Below are 15094 nucleotides of genomic sequence, written 5' to 3'. Positions count from 1 at the left end.
TTGTGCTAATGTGGTGACCAGAAAGAAAGAAGCCTGCTTGGCTGGTGCAGGAGGAGGACATACTGTGTCCTCTGGAGGTTCACTGCTGGGTGATGAACCAAGGCCACCCCCCGGCAGACCTTTCCACCCGGCAGGCAAGTCCAGTTTCTAGTCCCTCTGGACTCCACTGATGCGGTGAAAGCACATCAGCCTCCCCGAGCCCTTCTTGTCCGGACAACGGGGTTCTCGGCATCGTGCCCCTCTCCGCTTGAGCAGCTCCGCACTACCAGCAGCCGGCACCAGGGAGAGCCCTTGCTGCTGGGGACCACAACCAGAAGGACGTCCTGCCCAGAAAAAGGGCTTAGAGGAGAGGTGAATACCCAGCTCGTGCCCAGGTGCAACTCTTGCTCGTATGGTCCTGCCTGTATCCTGGCCAGACAGTGGGCAGGAGCAGAGCCAGACTCCAGCTCTGCTGAGAATTTGGGGTGCGGAGGGTGACCTAGGCGGAATCTGCTCATTAAAAGATCGTTTCCTACACAAGCGTGATATATCCCTAATGGCGCAGCTGATGCCAGGCCTCCGGCAGCATCCGTCGTGTGTGGAATGGTGGTCTCACCTCACAGGTTTGAGCACCCTGTGCAGCTCCACGCATGGTGGCAGCACCCAAGACAGATCCAGCCTGCTCTCTGGTAGGGCGAGGGGTAGGTAAAATGAAGAAAGAGCTCCCCCACTGTTTCTGAACCATGGTGTATATAGATTTTTACTGGGCAAGGCTCTGCAGAGGGAGGGCACGAAGCATTTCTGTGATTGATCGTCACGGCACTGACCCTCGTGAGCAGAAGCCTCACATTTTCTTTGAGACCCACCTCCCTGCTGTGTCTCTCTTAGTTGCATCTCCTGTTTGCAGGCAGCCTGCCTGTGCTGCTGAAGGCCGTGGGCCACCAACCAGCTCCAGCACCAGCCAGGATGGGCAGCATGGGAGAAGCGAAGCCTCAGCTTTCCATTGCCCTGTCTCTTGTGCCAGGCAGCCCCTTTCAGTCAACAGGGCTGAAAACATGAGGCAATGACCTTCTCTGCTTGGTGCCCCACATAATCCTCAGGCAGCTGCCACAGCCTCTGAGAGGTGGTTCTTCATGGCTTCATCCTGCCATCGGTGCAGCGCTGCTGGAGCATGCTGGCATCGCATGAGGTCAGATGAGCTCCATCTTGAACTGGCTGAAGTTTGGCACGGTGGGCGAGGGCTCGGCCATACTGCTGAAGGGGACGCAGGGCTGGTTCGCTGGCACGGTGCCGTGGCTCACGGTGGAGCTGAGCTGCTGCAGCGTCATCAGCACCTCCTGCTGCAGCCGCTGCTGGTGCTCCTGCTGGCGCTCCAGGCGGCATTGCCTCTCCAGCACCACATGCAGGGCCTGGCTCAGCTTCTGGATCTCGGTCTGTACAGCATCCAGCTTTTCAGCGATGGCGTGGGAGCTGGGAGCAGGGGGAAGCACTGGTCCGCCCCAGGCAAGGTTTTGATTTCCAGGACTCGTGGGGTTCAGCAGGGCAGTCTGAGTGCTGGCGTCTTTGACCTGGAGTAGTGGGAGGCAGGAGAGAAGGGATGGTGAAATATTATCAAGTGCTTCTTCAATGGTGATTAGCAAGAGAAGGATTTATTCTGCACTTAGCTACAAGGCATGAGAGAAAGCCATCACCTTGTTGAGGACCTCTGGACCTCAGCGCGCTCTGAGCTGCACTTCATCCCCACCCAGCCCCTATGCAGCTGCTCCGCAGCAGCACCATGTTGCCCTGCATGCTGTCAGTACGTGCTTAGCCATCCGGTGGTAGATGCTGCTAGATGACAGCCAGGCTGCCCATGCTGATGCCTGGCCTGTGTTTGCTCTCTGCAGGGACAGAAATAGCGTATTCTGGGTTTTTTCTTTCCAGCCTCCCCGTTTCCTGTATTGTACCCTGAAGCAAAGGGCTGTGCTGCTCCCCGAGAGGGATCACATGCTGGTTTTGAACCCCAGGGGAGCCTTTCTCCTGGAAAGGGTGTTGAACAACCTGTGTCCTCTCAAGCAGCTGGAAAGGGCTCTTGACAAACACTTCAGTGGGCTGGAGAAGGCGTTTGCTGTGTCTGAAGAGAGACAGGGCCGTGGATGAAGGCTCAGCCTGACCCACGGCTGTGTTTTGTACCCAGGATGCCATGGTGAGAAAGGCAGGTGCCAGTGTCCTACCACCCTCTGTGGGGCAACAGCATTGCCCGTCAGTGAAGTCTCCAGAGGTCGGAGGCTGCTCTGAAGGGGTAAACCTTGGCCGTTGGGGCAGCCCCACGGCCATGCTGCCCTGCCCAGCAGGCTCGTCCTGGGACTGCTGGGTCACTTACGTTTGCCACGTGGCTCACCGCGGCTGCCAGCAGAGCTGGGCTGGGCCATGGGGCTGGCCAGCCGGCTGCATGCTCACCATGGTGGGCAGGATGGCCACAGGGGTGTGGACTTGCTGGGACAAAGCATGCATGGCCACGGCCTGGGGGTCTCGTGGCATGGCGGGGCCGGGGTGTACGCGTTAGGGATTGCGGCGGCTGGACGTGTCCTACAGGGTGGCCGTCCCGGCTGTGTCACCCCATCCTGGCCCGCTGCAGCCCTTCACCTCCTGGTGCAGCACCAAGCTGCTCAACTGCTGGCGTCCTCGTGGTGGCCTGGGGGACCTCCTGAGCTGGTACTGAAACCAAGCCTTAAAGGGGAGGTCTGTGAGCTGCAGGTTGGAGGCCAATGCTGGCAGAAACTGGCATCACCGCGGCCAGCATCGCCCAGGGGCAGCAGTGAGAGCTGGCTGCAGGCGGGCGGGCAGCACGCCCCATGGCCCCAGCAGACAGGGCGGCTTCCCAGACAAGCTCGCAAGTGCCAGGGTCAAGCATCGCTCGGGAGTGCAGCTAGCAGAGGGTGGGGGGGCATTTTAGGAGCCCTTCACCCCCGCCACCCTTCACCCCTTCAACCCACCATCTGCATGGGTTGGACTCAGCAGGGTGCTGTGCGGGGCCATCCCGGCGGGCAGCTCCGCACCGGCTGCCGGCTGGAGCAGCCATGACACCTGGCATCCTACCTTCTTCTGCAGGAGGTTAGTCCTGCCCGCAGTCGTCTTCTTCGCCATCAGGGCTGGGTTCCTGGCGGGGGGTGCGCCCAGCCGCCCTTGGCCGGGCAGGGGCTGCGGGGGGGTGGCTGGGCCTCCCGAGGGGACGCAGCTCCCCGGACTCAATGAGGCGCCTGCGGAGCCATCGTCGCCTGCAAGGGACAGCGAGAGAAACGCCTCGGAAGGAGGCCCTTGGGGGCTCCCCGGCAAGGGACGGGGACCGCTTTCCCCAGCCCAGCGCTGCCGGGGGGGGCCATGGTGGCGACCCCCCGCGGGGAGCCAGGCCTTACCGTTCCTGGGGGGCAGTCCCACGGGCAGGGCCTCCCCGAGCTGCCCGCCGTCCTTGCAGAGCGAGGCCACGCTAACGATCTGGATGCCCTCCTTGGTCTCTTGGCCGCCGGCGGGGCAGGGAGCCCGGCTGCCCGCAGGGCCCCCGCCGGGCATTGCGGGGGCCTGGGCACCCCTCGGCTCGGGCGGCTCAGCCTCGCGGCCCCGCAGCGGGGGCCAGGGCTGGTCCCCATCCCAGCCAGCTGCCGCCGACCCCGGCTCCACGCTCTTCCGTTTGAGGAAGAGGTACACGGCCTGCGGCGTCACCCGGATGTCGTCCAGCTCCAACACCTTCTTGATCTTGCGGAAGCTCAGCCCGGCCCTGCGCAGCTCCACAATCCTCCTCTTGGCGTGGTCGTCCAGCCGGCCCATCGCCCCGGCACCCCTCCTGCGCCCAGCACCTACATCCCCGGCACGCAGCCGCTGCGGGGATGGCGGCAGCCCCCCAGGCAGCAGCAAGCCCCGCGACGGTGCTCGGGCTCTGCTAGAGCTCTGCCGCCAGGCTGCCGGCCCCGGCCGTGGGCCCACGCAGCGCCATCCCCAGCTTCCAGCAGCGACCCAGTTCCCAGCCGGAGAGGAGGAAGGAGGTGGCTCTTCCCACCAGCGCGACTAGGGACGGTCCAAAACCCGTTCCTTGCTCATGCGGAGCCCCCTCAGAGCGGGGGGTCCAGCCTGGTCCCCCAGTTCGCCAAGGGCACAGGGGATGGTAATGGGCTCGGCTCTGCCCAACGTCCCAAACTGGACATGGATTCCCCACCGCCAGCAGCACAGAGAGGAATCAGGAGCAGTCAGGATCCCAAGCAGCAGCTCAGCACCTCGGGAAGCTTGGTGCGAGTCCTGGCAAGCAGTGGTTCATCGTGCGAGGCTGGCAGGTCCCCGCCATAGCCTCGCGCCTCCTTGGTGAGGTTATGGCAAGCAGAACCGGGGGTGCCCACGTTGACAGCTACTGTGTGGAAACTGTCGGTGCCGCAGAGCCTTTCCTTCGGGTCTGGAGACGACACCTTCTCTCCTTTGGGAGAAACAAAAGCAATCATTTATGTACCAGTTGTAAAGGCGGCACTAAATGTAATGACTGTACGCCCTGTGCTTCCCCGTTCTCCCCACGCACACAGCCTTGGCTGGTGGTGTCAGCCAGGGGACGGTGGCCCAGGACGTGGTCACACTCGCTGTGCGTGCGTGGGTGCATAGCAGGGACGGCGCTGTTGGTACGGCCCCTGCACGTGCATCTCCTCTGGGTCGCAGCCCAGAGCAAAGCAACGTGGTGGGACCAGCCCCTTCCCTTGCCGCAGGCATCATGGCGGGGCCGGGTCAGGATAGACAGTGCTTGGAGTTGTGTATATGTGTGTATATATTCTTATACCTACATGGGGATATACCTGTATATGTGTATACATACACATGTATGTGTGTATACAACTATGGTGGAGGGTTTTTTCCACTTCCCTCATCTGCGGGAATTTCTTGGACACTCGGTGCCGCAACTGCTGCCTAAGGGACATACTTTTGGTTTCGCCTTACCAAAATAAATAGTCTCCAAGAATTCCCATAAGACAGGAAAACACTTTTCAGATTAGCAATGTATAATAGAGGCTACCTCAAGTGGTTGCTGCCAAGCAGATGTGATATAGGAACCTTTTCCAAACCCCACTTCCCCAGGCACATGTGGATCTTAAAAAGGACAATAATGTGTTTTGTTGGCCAAGGAGGCACAGAGACAATTGTACATCAGCCACAGAAAGCCACAGGGAGAAATGAACCCACTTAATTCGACACAGGAGTTGTGGCCCTCCACGTTTTACTTCCTCCATGGCAAAAGAGAGAGACGTGAACTCCAGAGATGTAGATTGTACTTTGATTCAGATCTGTTTACATCTAAAGGCCTCTCCCCGCTATGCTATGCGCATTAGGGACCTTATAGATAAGAGCTGGGAGAGTGGATGTAGGAAAACAGACGTCCCTGCCTGCAGACACTGCAATTGCAGAGCAAGAGGAAAAGGTCAGAAATACCCAACCTTCTCCATGCCAAGGGGAGATGGTTCAAGGAAACCACCACCTTGAGCTTCCTGTGGCTGCAGGCATGGGGAGCTCAGGCCCTGGCAAGAAGCTCTGCCCTCCTCCCAGAGTGTTTCAAGACCTGGCCAGAGGACACTAGAGCAAAAGCAAAGCAGTGTAGCTATCTGAACAGCCAGTGACAGAAACATAAAGTTTCCATAAATGCCAGGAAAGCCAGCACCCCACACCTGCAGCCTTCATCCAGCCTCCGCACTGGAGGAGAGATGACGAGAGCACCTTGGAGATGCGCTGACTCCACACGCATCTCCCCCAGCTCCCTCTTCACTGAAGACGTGGCTCGCTTTGCACCATCCCCAGATCCCAGCTTCTTCCTTCTTTGCCTGCTCATCCCCTCTGGACCTTCCCCAGCCCTCCAAGAGCTCCCACCACCCTGCCTTCCATGGCTTGGGGACAGCTCATGGGAGGCACAGACCATCCCTGCCCCGCTAACCCCATGTCAGCTCAGCATTCCCAATGCAGGGTGTTCCCCAGCAGCCCCCCATTTGCTGGAGGGGCAGCGGGATGGGGAGTTTGGCCAGGATGGCTCCTCACCACGGTGCATGGCTCCACAGGATGGCTCCACACCAGCAGCGCATGGCTGCCAGCAGCAGCTCCATCAGTGCCCCGGGGCTCAAGGCTAGTTTCATACAGGCTCCTTAGGCTTCAAGAACAGTACTTGTCTCTGCATATTTAAAAATATGTATTTACTGTTCACAAATAGACCAAGACCTGGAAACCCATCCCAGAGAAGACACTGAAAAGCAGGCTGTGGGTCAGCCTCCATCCAGCTGGCAAGCAGGAGGCGAGTGCAGGCAGAAGGGCAGGGCGAAATCCAGCTCAAATCCTGCTCACTTACACCATGAGGGTGTGCAAAGCACATGGCAGCTACTCTCTACTCTGTCTGGTAGGAGAAGAGGGCAACAGGTCGCCCTCCAGACAATACAGTATTTTAGCAATTTCCTCCAAGATCACAAGTCAGCCTCTCTGACAGCTTGGGTCTGGCTCCATCTCTAGTTACGCCTTTATTTATCCAGATCCTGCTGCGAGCAGTTTTCCTGTACGAAACGTGATCCCCATTTCCACAGCTGAGTCCATCACCTTCTCCTCTTTCTCCCTCTCCAGCGGGGATTTTCCCAGTGGAGCTGCAGCCTGTGTCACGCACGCAGCTTATGCAACACAGCTGCCCAAGTTACACATTCACGGAGATGAGACCTTTACACTCACCCAGCCTACAAGATGTTTGTTACTCTCCAATAACTTTTGCACAAGGGAAAAAAAATCAGTCCAATGAGAGGGAAAGATTCAGGGACTTTCCTAGACCTGTGATTTTGCATCGGCGATGGAGTTCCCTTCACTTCTCAGGGCCAGGCTGGGGGGGTGACGTGGTTCCTCTGAAGGTTTCTTACACCAGTCAGGAGAAGTTAATTCAAGTGGCGACTTTGCAGGGGGACAGGGAAAGGGAGCTCATCAGTGGAAGCAAATTCACAGCACTGCAATCATGTGAGCTTACTCTCTGCCTTTACCTCTTTTCTTTTCTGTGGATATTGGGAAAACAGAAAGCTTTCATCTCCTCCAGAAAGTCCCTGGAACAATCTCATCTGGGCTGACTCAGCCTTTGCTATTCTAAAATAGAGCAGCACCACAAAGTCTGCTTGGCTCGGAGGTTTCCATACAAAGCACAGGCGCTGTGAGCTGTGTGTGGGCACTAGAAGTCCCCTGTACCGAAATGGTGGCTTGCCTCCACCTACCTGGCTATCGCATTCTGCACCAGCCCCAGCTGCAAGTCATTTTGCAAGCCCTGATTCTGCAGTCATGCCTGTGTGGACACAACATCGTTCCCCTGCGAGCTATGATAGCTTCAGTGTGATTCCTCATGGGTCTGCAACGTCCTTCCCCTACCTACACCCCTTGTTTTGCAGTGGGATGCATACTTGCAGGGTGAAGACGCGGTGACAGGAACACTTGGGTTACGGCTGCAGCCGGAGAGGGCTGTCACGCAGCACCGCGGGCTCCAAGTTTTGCCCTTCAGTGGGTTGGCTTTCGAGACCTTTCCCAGACAGCTGGACACACACATTTGTGCGAGCAGCTGCGTGTTTTGTTACACAGCCAGGCCTGCAAAAGGGATTTTGCTTCAGCCTGCCAATTTAGGCATCTGTCAAAATTTCACATCAGCCATCCTTTCTTCAGCTGCTGCTGAACCCTTGCAATGCCTAAAGTCTTTAACTACTTAGCTGTAGCCGGGAAAGCTTCTTTAACCAGGCATCGCTGCTGGTAATTCTTCTATTCCATAACTCTGCGTGCAGTAATATCCACATAAACACAAACCAGAGCCTGGAGCAACCTTCTCATCACCAGGATTACTTCCTTAGCTCCTCTGCTCTCTGGCCCAGAAAATACTATATACAAAACGGAATAGCCTCAAGAGAGAAGGAGAAAGAAGGCAGCACTCATGCACGCCCCAGAGTTCCCTTCAGGGCAGAGTGGATTTAAGGTCTGAGAAGGAGGAAGAGCGTGAATCCAAGTTTCCTACAATGCAGGCGAAGTTGCCTAACCATTAGCCTTAGGGCAAGCAGCAGGCTTTTCCTCTTCACCACTTGTTTCTGTGCCAGTGCAAGCCCCAGCTCCGGGAGTCGAACCCGAGGAAGAGGAGCTCCCCAGCATCCATCCTGCAAGTCCCTCGGGGTAAAGCTCCCCCACTTGCCGGCACACACATGCACCCACCGGCTGCATTGCCACCCGTTCTCCCCCAATCTTTCTGCAGCCCTGATTTACCAGGGTTTGAATGCCAAATTCCCCAAGAGTTAAACATTGGTTGTGTGACCAGAGAGCTGACTCGTGTCTGGGAAGATTTACTTCTCCCTTCTGTCTCACAGCTGCAAGCCTGCTCTTGCATGCAGGCAGTTTTTACCCTGGGGAGGTGCAAGCAAAGCTGCTTCTGAAATTCATGCTGGGGTGAAGCAGGGAAGAGTCAGATCCCCACAGAGTCTTCAACAGACAGTAGTGCCATGCCACGATCATGGCAACTGCCTTACCCCGGGGTTGCGTTTTCTCAATGGCTATTTAAGTCATCTAGGTTAGCTGCACGACAGCACGCTCACGGCCAGCCTGGCTCTCAGGGATGGAACAGCCTTGGAGAGACGCAGGCATCTATGTATGGATGGACTTAACCAGAGCAAGAAGCTTCAATCTATCATTTCAGAAGCAGCACAGCCACAAGGGTAGCAGATACCAAGGTGGAGCAACGTGTCTCACTGGTGAGACAAATTGCTGATGTTGAGAATCGCTGTGACCGAGGAAGAGGGAGGAGCGGGAGAGGGGAAAACTGCAACCCACGGAGGGCGAGAAGATGCAGCTCGTCCTGTCTGGTCTCGGCGATTGAAAACAGCTGCTTTATGTTGTTAACATCCCAGTGCACGTTGGACTCGAGTTTGCTGTGCTGCAGAGAGTGCAAAATACTCCTGCCCTGAGAAGGTCCATGTAGGACCACGAAGGACAAAGTTAGATGTGGGTATATCCCTTTCCTTTCAACTGGAACTGCCTTTGTGCAGTGCAAGGCCAGTGTACCAGGGCATGGGACGGGAAGCAGTTTGACTAATTCATAATAGATGCACAGGACATCCCAGGCTATGCAAAAGCACAAAAATAAAGAAGGGGAAGGTGTTAGCAAAAGGGAATCGATCCTCATGGACCTTGTAAGGAGCCACAAGCCCAATCTGCCAGACTTCTCTTCACCCTGGGCCTTGTGGCTGGTAGCAGCTCAATGAGGTCCTCTTGCCCACCCTTCTCTTTGCCTCCGATTTCCAGCCCTCCTTCTCAGATCCCCAGCCTGCTTTTGGGAAGCTGGAGCAGCTGCAAGCAGCTGGGGAGGAACACTGATCCATCCTCATCGGTTTTATTGCTTTCCCACAGGGTTCTAAACAGCCACTGCAAAGCTGGCAAGATGAGACCTTTTCCATTCTGCAGCAGCTCAGAGGGGAAAAAAAAATATTAAAAACATCCTCCAGAAGCACAAGGAAGACAGTGCTGGTTTACACTTGATTCACATACGGAAAAGAGCTTCTTGCAACCAAGAGAGCAAGAAGCATTTCAAGTAGAGTGAAGGCAAAGATGCTGTGGAAGGGGCTAGTCTGCTGGGCGAACACCCGATTCCTTCTCGCCCTGCAGAGAAATGTGCTTTCAACACAGTAAGCCATGCCGGAAAGGAAAGACGAGCTGGTATGGCAATACCAAGAAACTTGGTTTCTTGCCCTTGGGGTCCTGGCACAGCTTTGAAGGGACATGGATGGTTCTTAGCTCTTCACCTAGATCACAGTTTCAAACAGACTGGAAAGTCTTAGCTCCACAGAGACAGGTAATCAGAAAGAACTGGCAATGTGATTTAATGGTACTTAGCTTGGAGGAAGACTGACAGTATTAGGTGTCCTATGCTGAAATGTTGCCAAAGCAGGAAGATCTGTGCCAGGGAAGAACAGTCGTTTCTCGCAGGCTGCAATCTTACCCAGTGTCACTGCTTTGTGGGATATGTCAAGCCTCGTGGAAGCAATCACATATCTAACAACATCGACTGCTACCAGCCATGCAGACTGCTGTATCCCATGTTACAGAGCCCCGATTTTCTTTGCAAAATTGGTGAAGGAGCAGCTCTGTTACAGGTTTTATTAAAAGCAGATGGGCCAGCTGAATTTAGATGGTGCTGCTGTTACCTGAGCCATGCTGGCTCCCCCTCTGAAGGGATAACCTCGTAAGAAGCTTTTTAATCAACTTGTACTTCAGCCATCAGAATGATAGAGAAGGAAGGGTCGTATATCTGGGCCAGGATTTGGAAATGAGTTATTTAGAGCCCAGGCCTAACTTTGCTCTGTCACCTTTGACAACTGACCAGTTCCTTTAGGCTCTGCTTTAGGAGCAGTTGAGGAGCTAACCCCCTGCTTGGCCACACTTTAAAAATTAGATCCTCAAACAGAAAATACAAAACTTTAAGGTTCCACTTTAAGGTTTTCAGTACGTGCAAATTGAAGAAAGTTGGGTCGCTGCAAGGTTTCTTTAATTAACAGTTTTGGGGTTTGCAAAACAAATTGAGTAGGAGGATACACATAGTTTGCTTTTGACCCTGACAATGCCACTACAGCCTTGTGCTAACTGGGAATGGGGTATAAAGATAAGGTGGTAGGATATATAGGAGCGTGTGTATGTAATGAGTATTAGGATTGTTTAGGGCACAGTATAAACATAGTACTTGTTCCTCGTGTTTGAGGGGAGGAAAGGAGGAGTTTCAGGAATACGGGAAAACCCCCCCTGATGGTCAAAGGGTCCCAAGCCACGCAGCACAAAGCAGTGACACTGTATAAATCGTGCTGATGGACAGCTTTGTACAAAAAGGCTTTGCATCGGATCGGCTCTCCTACAGCTCAAAAACCATAGGTCAATGTCAACACCATATCATGTGGTCTGACAAATTCAGCATGGTTGTGATGCTGTGCCTGTACTTGGTAAAAGTCAGATTTGTATTAAGAAATGATCTAAAGGATCCAAACCTGATGTAAAGGACCGTGGAACCACAGCTTGAAGGAACAAGAGGCTTTCACAGATAAGCTGGAAAGGCCTGGGGGAGAGGAACAGGCTGGATTTCACATCCAGGCTCAGAAATCCATCTCTGCCCTGGGACTGAACAAACTCGTCAAGCCGAGCTTAAGTATTCAGACAAGACCAGTAAATGCCAATTATCTCACAGCCCTGCCTTTATCTGTACAGTCAACATTAGCCTCTCTTTGAAATGTTTTGCAGCTTTAAGACTCTGCTCTCCAAAGATGCAGCCCTTCCAGCAGAGAAAGTTGCAAAGGCTAAACCACAAGCATACCTTGAATTTCTGGTGTCTTTCATGTGCCTGAAGAGGAAACAAATAAATCACTGCAAAGTGTAACTTGATATTTGTTCCTTGTGGTGAAACCAGGACGTTTGAGAAAGGTTAACATTGAGCAGGCATATTCCTACAGCATCAGGGCATGCTTTGTAAATGTTGCAGGAAAACAGAGAAAAAGTGCATCATGGCACAGTTTTCAGGCTGAGCGCCGCAAAATACACATCTGTGCATAGGCACATTCAAGTGCAGTCAGTCCTGAAGTCTTCAGCTTGTCCATGGCCTAGCTGCACTGCGAGAATCGGCCTCAGACCTCAAGAGAGGGCAGGCCAGATGTTCAGAGACTACTGCTGAAGACTTAATTCACCTAGAAGTGTTTCAGCTAAACTGCTAAATTCACCTCCTTCTGCAGATTAGAGAGGAACACCCAAAATTTCCTTTTTCTGCTGTTCCAAATCTATATAGGTGCTCGGCAGTGCAGCCATTGGAAACTCGGGCTAATCTCAACTCTCTGCGGAAATAACCAAGGCTGTTACTACACATTAGGATGAAAAGTTTCCAAGCCCTTAGAAGACAAATCCCCCATCCTGCAATTCCTCTAACGAAGCCACACAGACTGTATTCTCTGAAGCCAGACACACATCCAACCTCACTCTAACACAGGTGCAGAAGGAGTGATGGACTGAACAGGGAGACGGACCAAAGCTCTTACAGCACAGGGAAAACATCGGCGTCAAGAGGTTGTGGGCTGAGCCAGTGCTCCAGCGCAATCTCTGCAAGCGCAAAGTAATGCCTGGTATTCGGCACCTTGCACCTCACAACGCATAATAAATGAACGCCAGTGGCTTAGTGCTGCTGTTGGCAGAATAACCCACCGATCACCTGGATCTTCTGGGGCTCGAGGAGAGCTCTCTGTAGCCACGCCACCACGCGCTGCAGCTCCACAACCCAAAGCCAATGAATAGGAAGGAAAAATGAAGCACTCAGTTGCAAGAGAGTGCAACACACAGGACAAGCACTTTCAGCCTCAGGTGGCATTTAAAGATGCTGACTAATTAGTCCTAACCACCATCCTCCACCGCAAGCGGAGCAGTTCACCTGCAGAGATGGCAGTAAATAGCACTGTTCTCATCAACAGCCTAGAGGTCCAGGAATGAAGGGACAGAAAAACAGAGGCAGGATCCAAAAGCAGCACTCACGGAGCTCCATTCTTTCCTCTCCTGCTCATCTATGGTGTCTTGGCTGGAGCAGCTTTGTGATTGCTGCCTTAAATCCACCATCCAGCAGTCTATCGACACACGGGCAATTTCTAAAGAGGGTCTGCACCTCTGCTGGAAAATTGCTAGGCAGGTTTCTGAGTTCAAGGAGGAGCTGGAGGACAGCATTTCAGATCAGGCACGCCACTCCCAGCTCTGACACCGAATCTCAGCGCAGCACCAGACCTCCGCATCCCCGCTCGAGCGCGACCCCGGTCTGCGCGCCAAGCAGCAGCGGTCTACTCCATCCAGACCAGCGCCCCGCCGAGCACGGGACGGCTGTGGGCCGCAGGAGCTCACTAACACCGGCCTCCTGCCACCCCTCCCTGCCACTCGCACCCCCGTCAAACTACCACTGCGAGAAGTTTCTCTCCGTCCTTCCCCATCACGCTCCCAGCACCCAAACCAGCTTAATGCACAGTAGCAAACAGGCAGCGCATCCACGTACAGGGACTAAAGATGACTGCCGGGATCCTCCCAGGCGACGACACCAACTTGCTGCTGCTGCTGCATCCTCCGGTGGCCGTGGCCAGCCAGGGTCCTAGCACAGCCCAGCTCTGCAGCAGCCAACTTTTTGGGAGGCTGCTATTTGAAAAGCTCCTGCCCTCTTTGTTTGGTTGGGGCAGAGCCAGCAAAGGCTGCCGGGAAGGTCACCCAGGAGGAGACTTATGTACTGGGGGGGAGGAGCCCTCCTCTTAACTCTTTCGGGGCAGCCTCGCTCCAGGACCGTGAGGACCCACATCATCTTTGCAGTCTCAGGGTGCAGACCTGCCGTCCATCCCGTCCTGGACCACAGCTCAGATGTGGCTGGTAGCCCCTCTGTCAGAGGATGGAGGAGAAACCTCGCAGCAGGCAGCAGTGCCGTTCCTAGAGGTCCCACCCAGACCTGGAAGCACCAGCTCCTTGCACAGGACTGCAGCGGTGACGGTGGGCTGCCCCGCGCCAGGCTGAGCTGCTGGCATGGGGCAGAAGGCCACGGCACTGCCATTTGCTCTGAAACTGAAGCGGACGCGTGCTCTGACCTGTTCTCACCTCTGCTTGTGCCCCCAAATGAGACATTCAAATGTCTCTTCTTGCTCAGGCTTGGCCTTAAGGCTTAGTCCTGCCGACTGCTAGCAGACTCTGAGAGGAGATCAGACCCCCGGTACCCTGCCACCGCCGTCCTGGGGCTGGCCCTGCTGCTCACAGCTCTGCAGGGAGAGAACTGGCAGGAAACTTCCTCTTTTTCACAGTAGTAGTATTTTTCTGCTGGTTCAGTGAACTCACCTGACCACCCCCGGAAAGATGAGAGCCATTATGGGAATAAGGGCGTGCATGGCTTTCGGATCAGCCAGCCATTATGGCTTTGCTACAGCCAAGAGAGAAGAAAACTTTAAACATTGTGCCCTAAGCCTAACAGCAGTGAGCACAGACGACTGGGAACAAGCCTGGCCTCCATCCCTCCTGCCCAAGGAAGCACGGCCTCTCCCACGGGACCTTCTCTCTGCAGTAGTACTTGGGTGGAGGCTACGTTGTGACTGAGCACTAAAAGGCTGTCACTGAACAGTACAACCTGCTGCAAGCCATAGGTCCTGTGGGTAAGGCAGGCTGACACTTCTGGCTTATCTTTGTGAGGCCTAATCTTTAGTCCATATTGCCATTTATTGGTGGTACTTGACATCTTTCGTAAACCGGTTTTCAGATTTGCAGCTAAAACGTGGTATAGAAGAGGTTCGGATGTATCATGTCTTGTCCTCCAGCTGTGGCTGCAGTTGTTATCTAATGGGCACGTTCATTAAGTATTCTTTCGCTCAATGGTTACTCTAAGTACGGACAAAAATGGTTAGCACGAAAATGGGCAGCACAAAAATGGACTGAAGATTTTAATAAAGCACCATAAAACTCAAGAATTAAAGCTACAGTACTTAAAATTTCATGTGTAACAAGTTAGGTGGAAGAAAGGAGAGAATAACAGCCATGCTGGGTCAGCCCACAGGTTCCTTTGGGTCAGCACCCCGTCTCCAGCAGGCTGACCAGCAGATGCCTGGGCAGGAATATAAAAGCGGTACAAGCACGTAGTAGCACTTCCCAAAGTACGCTCCCCCCAGCACAGCACTGGGAGACTTTCCAAGAAGGCCAACGGCATCCTGGCCTGTATCAGAACTGGTGTGGCCAGCAGGAGTAGGGAGGTGATCGTGCCCCTGTACTCGGCACTGGTGAGGCCGCACCTCGAATCCTGTGTTCAGTTCTGGGCCCCTCACGACAAGAAGGACATGGAGGTGCTGGAGCGTGTCCAGAGGAGGGCAACGAAGCTGGTGAAGGGCCTGGAGCACAAGTCTGATGGGGAGCGGCTGAGGGAACTGGGGGTGTTCAGCCTGGAGAAGAGGAGGCTGAGGGGAGACCTCATCACGCTCTACAACTGCCTGGAAGGAGGTTGTGGCGAGGTGGGTGTTGGTCTCTTCTGCCAAGTAACAAGCGATAGGACGAGAGGAAATGGCCTCAAGTCGCACCAAAGAAGGTTTAGATTGGACATTAGGAG

General features: G+C 54.6%; 1 protein-coding gene across 1 annotated transcript; it reads right to left on the bottom strand.

Annotated features, from left to right (window-relative positions):
• Positions 1 to 632: 632 nt before the first annotated feature.
• LOC142089351 (uncharacterized) lies at positions 633 to 3554 on the bottom strand. The gene is made up of 3 exons (XM_075165738.1): positions 3375 to 3554; positions 3058 to 3236; positions 633 to 1547 (listed from the first exon to the last, which is right to left on the bottom strand). The coding sequence occupies exons 1-3, from the start codon at positions 3526 to 3528 to the stop codon at positions 1170 to 1172; spliced, it is 711 nt and encodes a 236-aa protein (XP_075021839.1). The 5' UTR covers positions 3529 to 3554; the 3' UTR covers positions 633 to 1169.
• Between the last annotated feature and the right edge of the window lie 11540 nt (positions 3555 to 15094).

The sequence above is a fragment of the Calonectris borealis genome, chromosome 16 (assembly GCF_964195595.1).
Source record: "Calonectris borealis chromosome 16, bCalBor7.hap1.2, whole genome shotgun sequence".
Taxonomy (NCBI): domain Eukaryota; kingdom Metazoa; phylum Chordata; class Aves; order Procellariiformes; family Procellariidae; genus Calonectris; species Calonectris borealis.
The sequence above is the reverse complement of the archived record's forward strand: the minus strand, read 5'-3'. Positions and strand labels throughout refer to the sequence as shown.

Excerpts from the sequence above, each read along its gene's own strand:
- LOC142089351 (XM_075165738.1), bottom strand. The coding sequence starts at position 3,528 with ATGCCCGGCGGGGGCCCTGCGGGCAGCCGGGCTCCCTGCCCCGCCGGC. Across the intron at positions 3,237-3,374 it reads GGGACTGCCCCCCAGGAACG|GCGACGATGGCTCCGCAGGC; the intron begins GTAAGGCCTGGC and ends TGTCCCTTGCAG. Across the intron at positions 1,548-3,057 it reads CTAACCTCCTGCAGAAGAAG|GTCAAAGACGCCAGCACTCA; the intron begins GTAGGATGCCAG and ends CCACTACTCCAG.